Here is a 19,412-nt window from a genome sequence, read left to right as displayed (position 1 = left end):
AGAAGTATTGTCAAGAAGAAACATTTACCCCAAACTGCAGTTTTACAGCACTTCACATTGGGTGCATTGGTGTGAAAGATAGCTGTACTGTTGTGTCTCTTCTTGATATGCAGACATAAATCCATGAGAGTACAAGTGGTGTTAGCATCTACCTTGGGGTCATGTCATGCTGCTTTCATTATCTGCCAGCCACTGTTTACCTCCAGTCTGACAAGAAATACATTTCACAAATGCTTGGCAGCAATAGCATGGATGATGTGGGCTGCACGTCTTACTTTTCTACTGTAATTCCGATCGTTCTACTTCTTCAAAACTCCTGGAAACTTTCAAAGTGAATTATGGAATCTTAACATCAGAGCAAAATGGATGTTCTTACGACTGTAAAAAAACAGGAGAATTCTGGAAATACTCAGCAGGTCCGGCAGTATCTTTGGAGAGAGAAAGAGACAGCTTTAAGTGTGACTGGCAGGAAATACAAAAGGGTGGTATCAGTGATGGGTTTCTGTATCTGAGCATCCTTGCCAGATGAGGATGAGCAATGGAAGTGGCTACCTACCCGGCAGTGGGTGGTAGCCTATTGGTGGCCATTAACTGGCCACCTGGGGACAACACCTGGGTCTTACTGTTACTGTGGACAGGCCCCATGATTTGGACAAAATTCAAGAGGTCTCTGGAGATGACTTCCCTGCAGCAGATGATGGTGGGTGACGAGAGGTGGGGGGCAGGGAGACAGGGGGGTACTTTCTTGGACAGTGAGTCCATGAGACCTTAAGACCATAAGACATAGGAGCAGAATTAGGCCACTTGGCCCATCAAGTCTGCCCTGCCATTCAATCATGGCTGATACTTTTCTTCTCCCCATTTTCCTGCCTCTTCCCCATAACCCCTGATCTCCTTATCAATCAAGAACCTGTCTATCTCTGTCTTAAAGACACTCAATGACCTGGCCTCCACAGCCTTCTGCAGTAAAGAGTTCCACAGATTCACCACTCTGGCTGAAAAAAATTCCTCCTTATCTCTGTTTTTGTTATGGCTTCAGCCAGGTTAATGAGGTTGGCTTGCAAGATTATAAAGTACCTGATGAGTCCTTTTCCCTAAGTTAATTTGAGTTTGTTTATTTGGTTGGTATGAAAAAAGATACCTGATGAGTCTTTCCCGTACAACCATAAGTTCCTTCGGTTCACGGACTCACAAGCTTGCATTTTTGTGGTCTTGTGGAATCCGTGGACCATGTCTATGTTTTACGTCTGAGGTTGCACACCCTTTTCAGTTTCCTGAAAAACTTTTACTGATGTTTTGTTTGCACTTCAGCCCCACACTCCTGATCTACAGGTGCCTGATGCAGAGCAGGGGTGGGTAGGGAGGACGACCTCCTCACGAACTTGCTCCTGAGCCTGGTGAGTTGTGTCATCAACAGGTCCAGGCGGCGGGCAATCGACAGGGTCGTCCATTCTGACTGTCTGCCCCTCTACTGTGGCTACATTCGCGGCCAGGTGTCCCTGGAGAGGGAGCATGCGGTGTCCACAGGCACAGTTGATGCCTTCCATGCCCGTTGGGCACCACAGGGGCTGGGGTGTATTATCGATCCTGAAATCACCTTTTGATTTGATGTTTTAAGTTTCCTTTCAACTTTGTTTTTTGTTTGGGCTGTTCCCCCTTCTTTTGGGGAGTTGCCCCTTTTAATTTGTCTTTCAGTTAGTTTGAGTTAGTTTATTTGCTTGGTATTCAAAAGAGATACCTGATGAAGTATCTCTTTTGATGGTTAAAATCAGGGAGACTTATACTCCCTATTTGTGTGTCAGACTCCCAACCTGCATTCAGCAGGGAGCAACTGGTTAGCTGGCCAAGTACAAATGTGTGGTGTAAGTAGAGTAACTTGGTGACGGGACTTTCGCTTCTGGAGTTACAGTTTTAAAGGACCGTCCCTTTAGCCTGAGATTGTGCCCTCTGGTTCTAGTTTTTCCTACTGGTGGAAACATCCTCTGCAAGTCCACTCTACTCAGGTCTCGCAGTATCCTACAAGTTTCAATAAGATCCCCCCTCACCCTTCTTAACTCCAACGAGTACAGATCCAGAGTCCTCAATTATTAATCATGTGACAAGCTCATCATTCCAGGGATCATTCTTGTGACCCTCCTCTGGACACTTTCCAAGATGAGCACATCCTTTCTTAGGCCCAAAACTGCTCACAATCCTTCAAATGGGGTCTGACCAGAGCTTTATACAGCCTCAGAAGTACATCCCTGCTCTTGTATTGTAGCCCTCTCGACATGAATGCTAATATTGCATTTACCTTCCTAACTGCCAACTGAACCTGCACATTAACCTGAACAGAATCTTAAACAAGGACTCCCAAGTCCCTTTGTGCTTCTGATTTCCTAAGCATTTTCCCATTTAGAAAATAGTCTATGCCTCCATTCCTCCTTCCAAAGTGCATAACTCACACTTTTCCACATTGAATTCCTTCTGCCACTTTTTTGACCACTCTCCTAACCTGTCTGCAGCCCTCCCCTGCTTCCTTAATACAACCGTCTCTCTACATATCTTTGTATCATCTGCAAATTTAGTAACAAATTTAGTTCCTCCTTCCAAGTCCTTAATGTATATTGTGAAATGATGTGGTCCCAGTATCAACCCCTGAGGCGCACCGCGAGTCACCAGCTGCTACACTGATAAAAGAGCCCTCTATCTCCTTTTCTGCCTGTCAGCCAATCCTCTATCCATGCTGGGATCTGACCTGTAACAGCAGGGACTCTTATTTAACAGTCTCCAATGCAGCACCTTGTCAAAGGCCTTCTAGAAATCTAAATAAATCACATCCTTCCTTGTTACCTCCTCAAAGAATCCTAACAGATTTGTCAGACATGACCTCCCCTTGATGAAGCCGTGCTGACTCAGTCCTATTTTATCATGCACTTCCAAGTACTCCTGTATTTTTCCTACTCAAGGAGCCACTTTGCTAGTCATCATGTGCAGGGAGAGGGGGAATGCGGAGAGGGCAGTTAACAGTCAATCACATTGCTGTGGGTCTGGAGTCACATGTAGGCTAGACCAGGTAAGGATGGCATGTTACTTTCCCTAAAGGGGCATTAGTGAACAATTGGGTTTTTACAACAATCAATGGCAGCTTCATCATCATCATTACTGAGATTAGCTTTCACTTGCAGACCTGCTCAATTGGGTGGGATTTTCTGGCCACGCTCACCCTGAAACCAGAAAATCCCACCTGAGGTCAACTGATTTTTCCATGGTCTGCCCATCGACTGTTCTGATTCCTGTGGCGGGCGAGATGGTAAAATTCTCCCAATAGAATCTAAATTCAACCAGTATCAAAGTGAGATTTGAACCCATCTCCCCAGAGCATTCTTTACCTGTGGCCTGGATGACCTGTGGATGATGCTACTCCAATAATATTGGCTCTTCACTATTATCTTCCCCTGTTGCCAGTAGAACATTGCTGTGGGCCCTACCAGTGGGCAGGTCTGACCACCAACTGTCCTTTATTGGATGCTGATTCCAGAGGTGGCCTCTTACTTGGTTGCCAATTAATTAATATTGCGCAAGCAGGTGGATAGGCTTGACAAGTTATGTTGGGACCTGATTTTGACACAAGCTCAGAAACTCTTCAAAGGCAGTAAGATTGGGCCCAACATTTCAGGTCACTGATCTTTCATCAGAACTGTTCTGGCAAAAGGTCACAGTTCTGAAGCATTGATCTGTTTCTTCCTCCACAGATGCTGCCTGACCTGCTGAGTATTTCCAGCACCCGTTTTCGCTTTGTATTAATTTGCTCTGCTCTTAATGTTGTCTTCTGACCTCAAAGTTAGCTGCTGGGACAATGCTGCTGCACTTTGGAATCAATGAGACAGACTGGTGAGGCTGAGTTCAGGGTCCATTGTAACAAAGTAAGTAGAGTGTAACAGTAACCTCATTTGTGGAACATTCTCTCACATAGCAGGGTACATCATCTAATGGTACTTTGTAGAACAGCATAATGAGGTTACAGAATGCAATGCAAGGAGGAGAAACAATGAGCCCTGTCTTGTAGCCCCCAGAAAAAAATGGAAATTTGATATGTGTTAACTGTTTGATGAGTTGCCATCACTTCATACAGTCTTGGCTGGAAGCTGTCCTTTTCTTGGTGATGAGATTGGAACCTGTGGGAAGAGACAGTGGCATACTAGAAGAATTGCGTTCTGGGCAGGAAGGCCCCTCCAAGGTCAACCTTCCCAACCCGCCACCAAATGGAGCCTTTAGGTGGTCAATTAATGATCACTTAAGGGCCTCATCCTGCCACTACTGGTTATTAACTTTCCTTCAGGCAGCTCTGTCACAATGTGGCATGCACAGCATGTTCAAATGTGCAACCAGCTTGTCACCTCTGCCATTTGAGGGGTGGGTAGGGATCCCTAGATCAGAGGCACATACTACCTCTGGGGTGGTATACTGGTTAGCACTGCTGCCTCACAGCACCAGAGACCCAGGCTCAGTTTCCAGCATGGATCACTATCTGTGTAGAGTTTGCAGGTTCTCCCCATGTCTGTGTGGTTTCCTCCAGGTGCTCCCATTTCCTCCCACAGTCCAAAGATGTGTGGGTTAGCTTTATTGGCCATGCTAAATTGCTCCTTAGTGTCAGGGGACTATGGGGTAAGTATGTGGATTTATAGAGAGTGAGGGCCTGGGTGGGACTGTTGTTGGTGCAGGTTTGATGGACCGAATGTTCTCCTTCTGCAATGTAGGGAGACTATGATCAAGAGACTGGACTTTGGGAGGGCTGGGGGGTGCTGCTGATAGATACCAGCCTCTGCGCTTGTTGCAGACCCTCATACATGCCACTCACCACCTTGGTGAACCTCCCTCTACATTCCTTACCTGTGGCCTGGATGACCCAGCAATCGTAGCATTGCTTCCAACTGCAACTTTCCAGCAATTCTGCTGAGCATAAGAGCTTCCAGCCTCTGACTGGTTGGCAGCTGCCAATAGGTGAAGCTACTGCCCTCCTGCACCTTGATTGCAGGGGAAGGCATGCTGCTGGTCTCGTCAAAACCTGATTGGCATGTGGTTCAGTGGGCCTTCCCAAAGAGTGGCAGTGTGGGCCTCTTGCTAACTTTCCTGTCAGCAGGCAGGACCCCTGACCCCTTGGCACCTCAACAGGATTCTGCCTAAGGAATAGAGGCCAAAGCCACAAAGAAAGGAAATAGAAAACCAAAAAGCTGGAGATGACTGGAACCTTAAAAATATTAATGGAGACTGAGAGTGGAGTGAGAGTCTGGAGAAGATCCAGGAGACTGGGAGCCTGATGTCAGCCAGTGTTTAAAGGACAGGAGAAACACACCAACAAGTATGATCCCTAGAATGATCTAGAGTATTAACCCTCCTAATAATTCACAAATTATTGTGAATTGAACCACCAAATAGAGATCATTGTCTAATGAATATATGCCATATTATTTGTAATAGTTTAACTAAAGTTACATTAGGTACACAGTATAAATTCGTGTTGCAGCTGTTGTCGTAATTCATTTGAACAGGTTTTATTTCTGGTACTGATTTAGAAAACTGTCCAAATTACTTTATAGGGTGGATCTTCTAAGCATTAATAAGACAGCCTGAAATACCCGAGGTGTTCTAATTTTGGAGTCTGACCTACTCTCGATTGAATTTGTAACACAGCCGAATGCTAGATAAGGTTGAATACTTTTCGGGGTCAAGGCCATACCTTTAATGTGCTGGCAGCAGTTCCAGGGTACTCTCTCTGATCCAGCTTTGTCCACCTCTGCATGAATTTTTGCACCATTGGATCCTCATAATTCACAAGCTGGAAGCCAGTGACATTGACTCCTGTCTCAATGAATTTATCAAGTACGAGATCAGAGAAGCCCTGCAATGAACAAAAATAAAGGCTGGCTTAATTCGACCACAAAACAAAATATTGAGTCCCACAATCTTTGTGGATTATTTTCCCCTATAATACCTTGTTCATTTATTTAAAAAACTGCCTTATCTGGGCTTTCCTGATGGCTCTTCTTGGTAAAGGTTACCATGCAGCGAACTTTCACAGATCAGAAAAATCCCTACTTTGATCCCTAGTTGCTGCAGAGTTGGCTGGATTTCTGCTAGGATAGGAGACTTTAGCCAGACTGAGGAAGGAGAACAAAATCAGTCTGAATTTCAAGGTGGGGTTTTACAGCCTTTCTCATCCCGAAACCACAAAATCCTGCCCGAGGTCAGTGGACCCTCCATGGTCCACCCACTGTCTGCTCCAATTCCCGTGGCGGGTGGGACGGTAAAATTCTGGCCTCTGTCTCAACATGCTACCCAGGGACTTTCTGGATTGTGCATGACTGTGGACATTGTGGAAGAAGTACTGTACATTCACAGGTTCCCCGTTATCCATATTGCTTGTTAATTCCTCAGGGGAAGCCAATAAATTAGTCAGATGTGATTTCCCTTTCACAAAACTATGTTGACTCTGCTCGATTGCATTGGGATTTTCTACGTGCCCTACTATAATCACCTTAATAATAGATTCCTGCATTTTCCCTACAACAGTTGTTTAGTTCAGATCTAATTAAGACTCACCATTCCCCTAAAACTTTGCATGGCAGACAGTGAGGATGGTACCTGTTGACTGCACTGGACATAGATAAATCAGTATAATGGACATAGAGGTGACAGGTGAAACTTAAAATCGAAGAATGTGAAACGATACATTTTGGCAGACATGATAAGGAGAGACTTCATAGCACATTTTTAAAGGATGTACAGGAACTAAGGAAACTAGGTGTTCATGTGCAAAGATCTTTGAAGGTAGCAGGAAATATTGAGAGAGTAGTCAGCAAAGAATATGAAATGCTAAGCTTCATAAATAGAGATATTGGTGCTGCCATTGATGGGCAGAGCGATCTGATAAAATTGTGCCCAATATCTCTCAAATCATAGAACCCTACAGTGCAGAAAGAGGCCCTTCGGCCCAACGAGTCTGCACCGACCACAATCCCACCCAGGCCCTACCCCCATATCCCTACATATTTTGCCTGCTAATACCTCTAACCTAAGCATCCTAGTACACTAAGGGGCAATTTTAGCATGGCCAATCAACCTAACCCGCACATCTTTGGACTGTGGGAGGAAACCAGAGCACCCGGAGGAAACCATGCAGACATGAGGAAAATGTTCAAACTCCACACAGACAGTTACCCAAGCCGGGAATCGAACCCAGGTCCCTGGAGCTGTGAAGCAGCAGTGCTAACCACTGTGCTACCGTGCTGCTCTATTTATCATGCAAGAGCCGAGAAATCGGGATCATGCCTGATTTTTTGCTTCTCGCGATTTTATGAGAGCCAGATTTCTGGCATGGTCAGCCTCTTGCTGAAATGGGAGAGAGGCTGAATAATTTATTTAAATGTATTTAAATGCTGTTTTACATCTGCTTAGCAAATCCAGTGCTTAATCATCTGGGCTCGCTTTCCTTTATGGACTTGCTGGGAGAGGTTCTCCCTGGTGAGGAACAAACCTGCTCCCCATGTATAGGGAAAGGTTGTGTTGGCCTCGCCGGTGGAATCAGAGGCTATTGAGGCCACCTGGGGAGGCCAAGATGCCAGCCTGGCACTGCCACCCTGCCACTGTCCAATGGGCACCTTGGCACTGTTCACAGGGCAGGGTCAGGGGCAGAGCCAATGGGGGTAACTGGGGGGTGGGGACAATGGGGGATTGGGGCCTGCTGCCTCTCTGCCTGTGACTGGTGAGGGAGGCAGGGAGCTGTGATAAGTCTGGGCAGCTGCGGAGGGGGGGGTGCGTTTGGGGGGTGCTGGTGCTGGGTGAGGCCGCCTGCAGCAGCAGAGGCTTGACAGCTCTCGGGATGTCTAATGTGCATGTGCAGCATCAGAGGTCTGCAGATGCGCAATACCCCCCTCGATAGGCTGGCTGGCAAATTAAGTCCAGCCCTCAACCTCTAGTGATTCGAAACTGACTAGCCCATTTTTTCAGAGACCACGTACCTAAGATTGGGCATGGAAACTCACCCAAAATACTGATTAGGAATTCTCCCATTTTCATGCGAGTTGGACACTGATGTGGAATTTCACTGGCACATCCACCTGAGGCGCACGAAGGCCAGTGAAGAACACTGTTCTACGAGCCTCGCCCACCCCGATTCTGGGGTGGGCGTGCTGGTAAAAATCAGGGCCTTAGAGTCAATCACATAAAATTCCGCCCATTGAGTACAAAAGCTGGGAGGTTATGCTCCATCCCTAAAGGGTTTTGGTTAGTCCAACATTTAAGTTCAATCCTGCTCACCATAGGTGAGTGAAGATCCTTCAGAGGGAGTAGAGGAGTTTTATCAGACATGAAACTGGAGTTTTCCCTTTGAAGCAAAGCAAAGAGGGGACATTTGTTGGAGGGATATGAGATTATGGTAGGTTTAGATAAGTGTGTCATGAAAATCTGTCCCCATTAGCTGATGGTACCATGGCTAGGAGGCACAGAATTTGGGCAAGAAATGCTGCAGGGAGATTAAGAAATAATTTTTTGACGCAGTGAATGGTAATGACCTGACATCCCAGATAGTGGTAGAAGCAGAACTGATCAATGTTTCAAAAGGAAATTTGATGGGTTTTAAAGGAAAATAAACTTACAAGGCTGGAACTGATTGGATAGCTCTACAGTAATAGATTGATGAATGAAATGGTCTTTCCTATGTATCTATAACTCTATAGATATAGCAACCAAAACTGAGCCCTGAGACTGAATAATAATCTTTAAATCACAGAATCATACAGTACTGAAGAGGCCTTTTGGCGCATCGAGTCTGTACTGACATATTACAAACACCTGAACACGCAACTAATCCCATTTGCCAGCACTTGGCTCATAGCCCTGAGTGTTATGCTGTGCCAAATGCTCATCCAGGTACTTTTAAAGGATGTGAGGCAACCTGCCTCTACAACCCTTGCAGGCAGTGCATTCCAGGCCGTCACCACCTTCTGGGTAAAAAGCTTTTTCCACACATCCCCTTAAACCTCCTGCCCCTCACCTTGAACCTATGTCCCCTTGTGACTGACCCTTCAAATAAAGGGAACAGCTGCTCCTCATACACTCTGTCCATGTCCCTCGATCAGGTTGCCCTGCTTCGAACGCTCCCATAGTTAATGTTGCAATTTCACTGGCTATTTTCACTTATTGCTGCCAAAGCCCCTGATATGAAAGGAAAATGCTTCAAGAGATGCAACAGGTGCAGCGAAATTGTCCTGAAGGAAAGTGTCAGCAAAATCTCTGCCCACCAAATAAATGAATCATTGAACAGGGCTAATGATGAATGAGAACCACTGTAAAATGTACAGTAAAGGCAGCACCATGCAGCCTTAGAACCTTTTGTTGTTGCATATTAAACTTTCTTCACAGCAGCAAGTGTCACAGACAGCGGTGGAAAATTAAGCAGTGCAATGATTTATCAAAGAAAAACTTAGGCCTGTTTTTGCAGCTACTAATGAACTCAAAGTAATTTGCTTAAAAGTGATGTTGACAACACAGTCAGTTTTGACATGTGGCAAAGCTGTGTTCTTTACTGTCTAATTAGCAAATTCTGCACTGTTTTGATTTGCTACATTACCTCAGCTGCTGCTAGTGTTCAGGCAAAACTGTACCAAAGGCAATGTATTATTCTTTCCTAGCATGAGGGAGAAAGGGCAATCATTTGCAAGCACCACATGCATGATTGAGTTGAGAAGGTCCAACTAATAACTGACAAAATATCAATCGTGAAATATTTGCAGTGCAATAAACTGGATAGGATTTCTTCAGGCCTGATTCAAAATCCTTACTGGATTCTATACTCTCCAGCAGACCTCATGAAACTAAAACTGCAGAAACATTTATTTGCAAATATCTATTTCTATAGATTTTCTGAGTTGCCCAGTGAATTGTGAAATTGCCCACCGTTCTTATCTCAGGAATTACCAAGCAGGATGCATTTTCTCAGATAATGTCAGAAAGCAGTTATACCATGATTTATGTTTATAGTGAAACACTTTTCATGTTGTAATGATGAAAGAATGACTCAGACTCAAGCCCAGATAGTGCACAGTGGTTGGCACTGCTACCTCATAATGCTAGGATCTGGGTTTGATTCCCGGCTTTGGTCATTGCCTGTGTGGTGTCTGCATGTTCTCCCAGTGTCTCCGTGGGTTTCCTCCAGGTGCTCCAGCTTCCTCCCACAGTCCAAAAGACACACTGGTTAGGTGCATTGACCATGCTAAATTCTTCTCAGTGTACCCAAACAGACATCGAGTGTGGCAACTAGGGGATTTTCATTGCAGTGTTAATATAAGCCTACTTGTGACTAATAAATAAACTTTAACTTTACATAACTGCAGCTAAGGGAGGGTCTTTATAAGAATTATAAAGTGCTTAGGTGTTTTTTTAACTGGTAATGCCACACTTGAAATACTGTGTACAGTTCTGGTCACCCTATTATAGAAAGGATATCATTAAACTAGAAAGCGTGCAGAAAAGATTTATTAGGGTGTTACCAGGACTCGATGGTTTTAGTTATAAGGAGAGGCTGGATAGACTGGGGCTTTTTTCTCTGGAGCGTAGGAGGCTGAGGGGCAATCTTATAGAGGTCTATCAAATAATGAGGGACATAGATCAGCTAGATAGTCCATATTTTTTCCCAAAGAGAGGGGAGTCTAAAACTAGAGGGCAATTTTTTTCATTGTGTCTGGAACAAGCTGCCAGAGATAGTAGTAGAGGTGGGTACAATTTTGTCTTTTAAAAAGCATTTAGACAGTTACATGGGCAAGATGGGTATAGAGGGATATGGGCCAAATGTGAGCAATCGGGACTAGCTTAGAGGTTTAAAAAAAGGGCAGCGTGATCAAGTTGGGCCGAAGGGCCTGTTTCCATGCTGTAAACCTCTGTGACTCTATAAAACTTATTTCTTAATTGTTTAAATGTTTGAGGGTCCTGATCAACCTTTAATCTTGAGGCCCATAAATTATTGGCTGGGCTTGAGCTTTGCACATGTGTGGACATTTTCAGGGCTTTCTCATATGGAACTAGAGCATAATTTGCTGGGCTTCTACTCTCTCATTCTTTCCCTCCCTCCCCGAACCATGATAGGCTTATTGATAGACTAGGTGAATGGGCAAAACTGTGGCAGATGAATTTCAATCTAAAAGTGAGTTTAATTAAAAAATTGGTAATTGAAAGCTAATCTGTGTAAGGGTGACCATGAAACTATAATCAATTGTTGTAAAAATCCATCTGGTTCACTAATGACCTTCAGGGAAGAAAATCTGCCACCCTTACTTGGCTTGGCCTACATGTGACTCCAAACCACAGCAATGTGGTTTGATCTGAACTGCCCTCTGAAATGGCTTAGCAAATCCTTCAAGGGCAATTAGGGATGGACAACAAACACAGACTTTGCCTGTGATGCTCCCATCCCATGAAGAAATAGAGGAAAAGAAATTCCAGCATCAACAGTATGTTGTTTTGTAAGGTACAACATGGTTTGGTGCAGGGTAAAGTTCCCTCTGCTTTGACTCTGACAATGCACCCACTGGCTAATTTTAGGAGCAGACCTTCCACAACATGAGTGCAACATTTTCCATATCTTACACACCTTAGCCAATAGTCAGTTAGGTTCTGGGGGACAATAATTGCTTGACATTGAATTCAGCGTTCCCAAATTAACCTTACATGGATCCTCCCAGTCAACTGTCCATTAGTCTGAGTTAGAGGTGAACTCTGAGGTAAAAGATCAATTTCTAACTCATGTGCCAATTAGCTATCCCATGGCTGTCTTGCCATACATCTATCATTCATTCAATCACAAAGAAAACACTTACCAGAGTAGCCAACATGTAGTGGTAACCTCGGATATTTTTGCCAACATTTACTGCCTGTGTCAGAAAAGAAAAGAATTACCTGTGAAAACGTTTGAACAAATGTGCAAGTGTGGTCACACTATAAATTCTTTAGCCAACACAATGAGACAGGGCTATTATACTGGTGAATCAGAGCTGTACAAGGTCTTCCTAGGCCAATATTTCTTACTCCTCAATTTAATACAGTACATCAGATGAGATCAGACCAAGATTCCACAAATGATTCACAACTTCCATACTAGTGTTAAATCCACCTTCAAAGAAAGGTCAAGAATCCATTTGAATTTTACATCATTTTTTGACTCAATGCAGTATTTTTAGAGCTTTTTATACATTTGCACTTGCATCCTTTTGCTCCTCAGTTCCTTACCTTGCACTATTAAGAAGCTCTTTTGATTCAAAGTATATGATACTACACAATGAATATCATGTTTCAACTGTCATAGTTTTGTTCACTCACTATACCCCTTTGTAATTTCCTGCTTCCATCACCACAACATATTGTTTCCTACATTAGGGCTATCTACAAATTTGAATATGTGATTTTGGGGGTAAAAAGGGCACAATGCATATATATTTGGCCTGCACCCAATCCACCCAGGCATTTAACCCACAGCTAAATTCATTAGATCCATTTTTTGGGTACCCCAGGCAGGCAAAGTCAACAGGTGTAAGACCCCTTATACATGTTAATGATCGCCGAATCTATGTTATAAAGTCATAGAGGTCTACAGCACAGATAAAGGCCTTTGGGTCCATCTAGTCTGCACTGGTCAAAGACAAACCACCTCACTATTCTAATCCCAATTTCCAGCACTTAACCAATCAACATGTATACTTTGGCATCACAAGTGCACGTATAAATACTTCTTAAATGTTATGAGGGTTTCTGCCTCCATCACTCTTTCCGACAGTAAGTTCCAGAGTCCCACCACCTTTTGGGAGAAAGCATTTTCCTCATATCTCCTCTAAACTTCCTGCCCCTTACCTTAAATTAATGCTTCCTAGTCATTTATCCCTCCATCAAGGGGCAAAGTAATTAGAATACTAATTACCTCTCTTCTGCCAACTTTACTTCCCTTACCCTACGTTACTTACATTAATTTATTGAAATGACCCTGACTTTCATTTATTTGTGTGGTCTCTCAGTTTCTCTTCTTCCACAAAAATAACACTTTAAAATCATGACTGCTTCACTGTAATGCTGACTAAGGGGACACTTCCCGACTGCTTCACTGCTATGCCGACTGAGAGGACACCATTCCCAGATCCTCTTCACTGCAGTACTGTCTGTGAGGTAACTTTTCCAAGATTGCTTCCCATCAAAGCTAACTGAGAGGACACTGTTCCCAAAAAGCTTCACTATGATGTTGGCTGAGTCGACACCATTCCTACCATGAAGAACTCTTCCATAGTGTATGTTAAATGGAGCAGGTACCTGGACTGTTCTGTTCAGAATTTAGTTACCCATACGACAGCCAATTAACGATTCATTTGTTAAAATGTCTTTAAAAATATTTTCTGTGAAGCTGGGAGGAGCAGGAGTGCACCAGTCATCATAGTTGTCCCACCATCTTGTTTTCCATTCCAACCTCCTCTCAGGAACTACTGGGTAGCAGTTGGTAAGACAAGTAGTCCAATATTCAGCACATTCAATGCAAATGCATGATTTGCCTATAAACGCACAATAGGCTTAAAATTCAAAGCTGGCATCAGGTCTCCTGGTTCAGGCTTGCACAGACTACATTCCATCCCCATATCCCTTGATCAATGTCATTAATTTTACGTAGCGAAAAGCTGAAGATTTTGTACAGACCCCTGGAAAACACTACTTGCCACCTTTCACCAGTGTGTCATTTATCCCAAGCTTTTGGGGCGGCATGGTGTTACAGTGGTTAGCATTGCTGCTTCACAGTGTCAAGGACCCAGGTTCAATTCCTGGCTTGGGTCACTGTCTAAGTGGAGTCTGCACATTCTCCCCATGTCTTTGGAGGTTTCCTTCAGGTGATCGGGCTTCCCCACCATGGTTTGAAAGATGTGCTGCATAGGTACATCGGCATGCGAAATTCTCCCTCAGTGTACCTGAACAGGTGCTGGAATATGGTAACTAGGGGATTTTCACAGTTAACTTCATTGCAGTGTTAATGTAAGCTGACTTGTGACACTAATAAATAAACTTTAAAACTTAAACTGTCTCTTTCCTCCCAACCAATTAGGAACCCATTGCACAAGGATATTTCCAATTCTGTGCACTTCATTTTTGCTAATAATCGCTTGTGTGAAACTGTATTGGTTGCACTCCAGCAATCTCTGTCGACACCAGTTACAGGTGCTCCACAATGCTAGGGGCCCCCTCAAAAAAGGGACTGGATTAATTCTGAAGTCACCTTAACTCCTGTCTTTTATTTCCCACTTTGATGGTGCCCTGCCCTGTGGCAATTCAGGTTGGTTTGCATACTTCAAAATAAAATCCCTTGATTGGAAAGTAGGATTGGACAGGGAGAATTTGAATTATGGAAATGTGGCTTAGCTGGAAAGAAATCCCCAACATCTAGAAGAATCAGTGTGCATTTTCGATGTTTTCAATGGGAACAGTGTCTTAAAGCCTGTCTCCGGCTGTGTAATCAGATGTAGAAAATCACCCTGTTTTTACCATCTCCTTATGTCTTTCTTCATTTTACTCTGAGGCTTTTTTACCTAGGGGCAGCACAGTGGTTAGCACAGCTGCCTCACAATGCTAGGGAGCCAGGTTCAATTCGCAGCTTGCATCACTGTCTGTGTGGAGTTTGCACAATCTCTCCACTTCGGTATGTGTTTCCTCCAGGCGTTCTGGTTTCCTCCCACAGTCCAAAGATGTGCGGGCTAGGTGGACTGGCCATGCTAAATTACTCCTTAGTGTCTGGGATTAGCAGGGCAAATACATGGGGTTATGGGGATAGGGCCGGGTGGGATTATTGTCAGTGCAGGCTTGCTGGGTCAAATGGCCTCTTTCCGCACTGTACGAATTCTATGATTCTATGCTGGCAACTGGTACAGTCCTCAGCTTTGAATCATTAGATTCAATCAGCTTCTAATACTACATTCACCCATTCCCTTGTTCTTTTTTCCTATCCCTTGATCTAGTAGCATCAACCCTTTTTCCGCAGTAACAACTCCTTTCCTGTAATGCTTCAATGACGTAAATTTTCCAAAATATTCACCATCAATGGTCTTTCCTGCCAGATTCAAAGATCATCCATTAATCATGTTTTCGGCTCAATTGATTTTTAACATTTCATCAGTAACATCGCTTCAGCCATTTTTTTCCCAATACATTGAAAATATTCTTGTACATTCTAAGGAATGAGATTTCTCTTGAATGCAGCTCAACATAAAGCAGCATATATCTTTTCAAATATATGAAAGTGGAAGGAATTAAGAGTTACATAGCTTTAGGTGAGATTAATGATAGTTGTGGCACTGAAATTTTTTTTTGAGGCAATTGTTATGCTATATATTAGCGTTGGCATTGTGAAAGAATTTTAATTACACCCGCAACAGAAGTCTGGCTACTGGCACTGCTCCAATTCTACAAGCAGTTTCGTAAACCAGACTGCCTCCGAGTGATATCCTCCTCACTTTGAGTTTGCCGCACAATTACAAGGCTTGCCTTTTCGCTTGCTTTTACGGAAAGCCTCAGAGCACTTCTGCTGTTCTTCTACTGATTGAAGAGCTAACCGCCCGATCAGATCTTATCAATTAAGCAATAGAAGTAATCAACCCAAGTGATGCAGCGGGCTCGCGCTCGCCTGTGTATAGAGAGGCTTATTTCCACTTTAACAGCTGCAGTGAAAAGCAGGATGAAAGTAGATGTAAGTAACACATTATAACCAGGGCTATAAACCTTGTGAGTTGACCTTCAAAAAAAAACATTATTCAATTGAGCTCACAATCTTCCACAACCAGCACCACCAACGCTAATGCTATTAGAGTGATCCTCTTATAATGTGTATATGGAGCAGGAACTCGAAGAGAGCAGGATTACAGGATTCTTGCTGAGTAAATTGGACATTATCAGTAGGTAGTCCGCTGGGGATGCGAGGATGGATGTGGCTTTGCATTAGAACAGAAAGGCCTGCTATTGCATTACCAACACTGGGTTTAACAGGATCACGGTGCCACTACAGTGAATACAAAGCAATCGTTTATTTATTTTTTTGTTGACGGAGATATTACACAAATAGAGGTTACCTGATCCAAAATAGCATTCAGTCGGTTCAGTTCACAGTCTATCAAATATCTTCTCTCTTGTCTTTTGTCCATTTCCTCAAAGATTCTCCTGTATTCCATCACATCGGTGATGCTTCCAACTGATTTCGCTGTAACTTGCCAGTTGTTCTGGACAGCAGCTTCCATGATTACCTGAAGGATGGAATATCCTGACAAAGGAAAAGAAGCACAATTGAGTAGGAAGCGCTGAACTATTTAAAAAAGAATTTGATTTGATAGAGACGATTATTTGACGAGATGCAATGCGCTCCCAGTCGTTTCAATTGGGTGAGTAGGAGCTGAGGAGAACCAGTCTGGCGGAACACCCAGTTTGTAATGTCAAACGCAATGCTTTTGTAGCAGAGCTTTATTTCAGATTTGTGCTACACACCACTGACCAAAAGTTCTTGCTGGTCATACTGGTCAAACAGAAGCATGTAATGAAGAGCAAAGCCTCGACTTCCCACTGGATTCAAGCCCAGCAACATGCAGCATTTAGATGACAAACCAATTAGATGCTTAACAGGTCACAGACATTTGGGCGTAAGTAAGTTACATTCATTGTTACTTTATGCCCAAGTCTGCTTTATCTGTTATGGCTGTTCATTTTACCCTTCAGCCCGAACGAATTACTGACAAAAATTGACCTTCCCTACAACCCTGAAATGTGAGCATCTTTCGACTTGTGCTTGTTCAGAGTCTCTCTCGACATTGTAATCACTATTTTATGTTATAAATCCTTGTGGATGGGGATGGGGGTAGGGAATTCCCTGGAGAGCAAGCTCTACCTCTGCCCCACCCCCACTGGAGAGCGGATTGTATCTTCAGTTTATGTCAATGAGGAAGGCAGTTGGTTTTCTGACAGGTAAACCGGCACTATGTACTGTGACAGCTACATCAAGTCAGGAGTCGACACAGCTCAACTTTTCTGAAGTAAGTAAGTAATGTTGTGACATAATGCTGTGGAAATGAAATTGACTGACAACTTCCTACTAATACGTGACTCAATTTGGTAGTTGCTGGAACATTCTAGTCAGTAATTATAAAGGTAATTTTTAAAAAGAAATCTGGATTGCAATGAATGAAATGCATTTTTTACTATGCTGCACAATTATCAAGGCTTTTTTTTAAAGTTAGTAGTTCTGTGAAAGACAATAATAACATGTACAATCTCTTGACATTCCTTATTAATCTCCCTCTCCCATTTTCTGATCCCCAGGACATATACAGATGTACCAACAGTAACAATAATCCATGCTATAACAACACAGGCAGTTCTCTGTTCCCGGCAATAATAAATGTAAGTATGACTGTATCATAACCTTATTAGTATAAATATGTGATGATTATAAAACAGAGTGCAGGCAGCCAAAAGTACACTCCAGCAACAATAAATTAATGATAATTGTTGCTTGCACACAGCAATGTTATTATAAAATTAATAATACAGCTGGAATTGAATTCAACATTCTATTACTTTCCAATCCCTCAGTTCCTTTGCCATTCCATCCCACTGAAGACGCAAGCCTCCAATTCTCATCAGCAAATAAACAAGTGAATGAATATACTGGTCATCCTCTCCTTACAAAGAGGAGGAGCAGGATTTTCCAGTTGCGCTCCCCCCAAGACCAGAAAAATGCCACCTGAGGTCAACGGACCTTTGCATGGTTCATGTTCCTCCTGCTATGATTCCCGTGGCAGGTGGGACAGGAAAATTCTGCCAAGGGGTGGAATTTGCCTAGGCAAGGGGAAGCGGGTTTGATTGCATGCCGGGAGTTAAAGCTCCAAAACATTGATGCCAGGTTGGGATCGTCACTTCATTATGACCTCTCTGGGATTTCATCTGACCAGGTTCTAAGGAGAGCAGGAAAACCTCTCGTCAAGCAGACAAGTGCTGTAATACCTTCAATTCTGGAACTAACAATCAGGACATCAATTTCCTGACATGTTAGCAACTCACTAGGGTCATCCGAGACAAGTGGGAATGTTACTTTAGTGAAACTGACAAGCTAGAAAGACTTTGACCAATTCAGTAAAGTGCTCCAGCCACGACCAGGTGAGTAGTAAGGGCTTGGAATGCCCTGCCTGCAACAGTAGTGGACTCGCCAACATTAAGGGCATTTAAATAGTCATTGGATAAACATATGGACGATATTGGAATAGTGTAGGTTAGATGGGCTTTAGATTGTTTCGCCGATCTGTGAAAACCATCGAAGGCTGAAGGGCCTGTACTGCACGTTCTATGTCCTATGAAAGGTTGGTGCTGAAAGCATTTCTTTACTCAGTGGGAACTCTGTTTGACAGATCATAACCAACTTCTTGGAAGATGCTGCATTGCTGGTGTGATGCCAGGCACATAATCCATAAATCCCAATGAATGATTGATTGTTAAAAACATGTTCATCTGGCTGTCCATTTTAGGCAGAGTACAGACCACACTGAACCAGCCCGCGCTTACAAAACTCAAAACAAAATGTCCACTGTTAGATGTGATTCCCGATTGGGCAGCTAATGTAGTTCATCCATGGAAGCAACAAATGTTTATACGCAGGGACCTGTTCACTGCAAACAAAAGTAACATGTTCAAGCCTGGCATCTTTATAGAATTACTCAGAAGCATTAGCGAGTCCATAGATCCCTGTTGTTTTCTCCATGGCAATACCTTAGTCAATCAGAATTGACTTGCCAACGAATCAGCACCCCTTTTCTCCATAGTATATATTGGTGGGATCTTTTATTATTTGGCATTCTTTCCTTTGTCCTGATGAGTGCAAGATAAAAAACTTTGGTGATATGTTTCTCTTTTCAGCAATATGGAGAATGTTCGTAAAGTCAGAGAGTAACGTTTTTCACCACAAAGTGCTCTGTCACTCTGTTTTTGCCCTCCTGATGTCCTGAATCCTCAAGAATAGACTTCCTATAAACTGTTTCCATCACTCAACAGACAGTGAATTCAAAATCCTAAGCATTCATTGCGTGAAATTATATCACCAGTCCTTCACTCAGAATTAAAATCCTGGAACTCTCTTCCAAATAGTACTGTGGTTGTACCTATACAGTAAAAAGTCTGACAACACCAGGTTTTAGTCCAACCTATTTATTAATAAATAGGTTGGACTAAAACCTGGTGTTGTCAGACTTTTTACTGTGTTTACGCCAGTCCAACGCCGGCACATCCACATCATGTTGTACCTATACCACATGGGCTGCAATGGTTAAAGATGACAAGTCACCACCACCTTCCAAAGGATGGTTCGGAATGAACAACAAATG

At 43.3% G+C, this 19,412-nt stretch overlaps 1 protein-coding gene across 6 annotated transcripts in view; it reads right to left on the bottom strand.

Moving 5' to 3' along the window:
* gria3b (glutamate receptor, ionotropic, AMPA 3b) overlaps positions 1-19,412 on the bottom strand; it is a 374,879-nt gene that overhangs the window by 203,899 nt on the left and 151,568 nt on the right. For all 6 annotated transcript variants that reach the window (XR_013886514.1, XM_080187405.1, XM_080187406.1 and 3 more), the window contains exons 4-6: positions 16,122-16,309; positions 11,853-11,906; positions 5,720-5,881 (exon numbers count right to left, since the gene is read on the bottom strand). Coding sequence is in view for 5 of the 6 variants with exons in the window: in XM_080187405.1 (XP_080043531.1) it covers positions 5,720-5,881; positions 11,853-11,906; positions 16,122-16,309 (404 nt within the window). In the remaining variant the exon portion in view is untranslated. The remainder of the gene's footprint in view (positions 1-5,719; positions 5,882-11,852; positions 11,907-16,121; positions 16,310-19,412) is intronic.

Source organism: Carcharhinus amblyrhynchos, chromosome 4 (assembly GCF_965287045.1).
Source record: "Carcharhinus amblyrhynchos chromosome 4, sCarAmb.v2.hapA, whole genome shotgun sequence".
In the NCBI taxonomy this organism is placed as follows: domain Eukaryota; kingdom Metazoa; phylum Chordata; class Chondrichthyes; order Carcharhiniformes; family Carcharhinidae; genus Carcharhinus; species Carcharhinus amblyrhynchos.
Note: the sequence above shows the minus strand (reverse complement) of the source record. Positions and strands in the feature narration are given on the sequence as shown.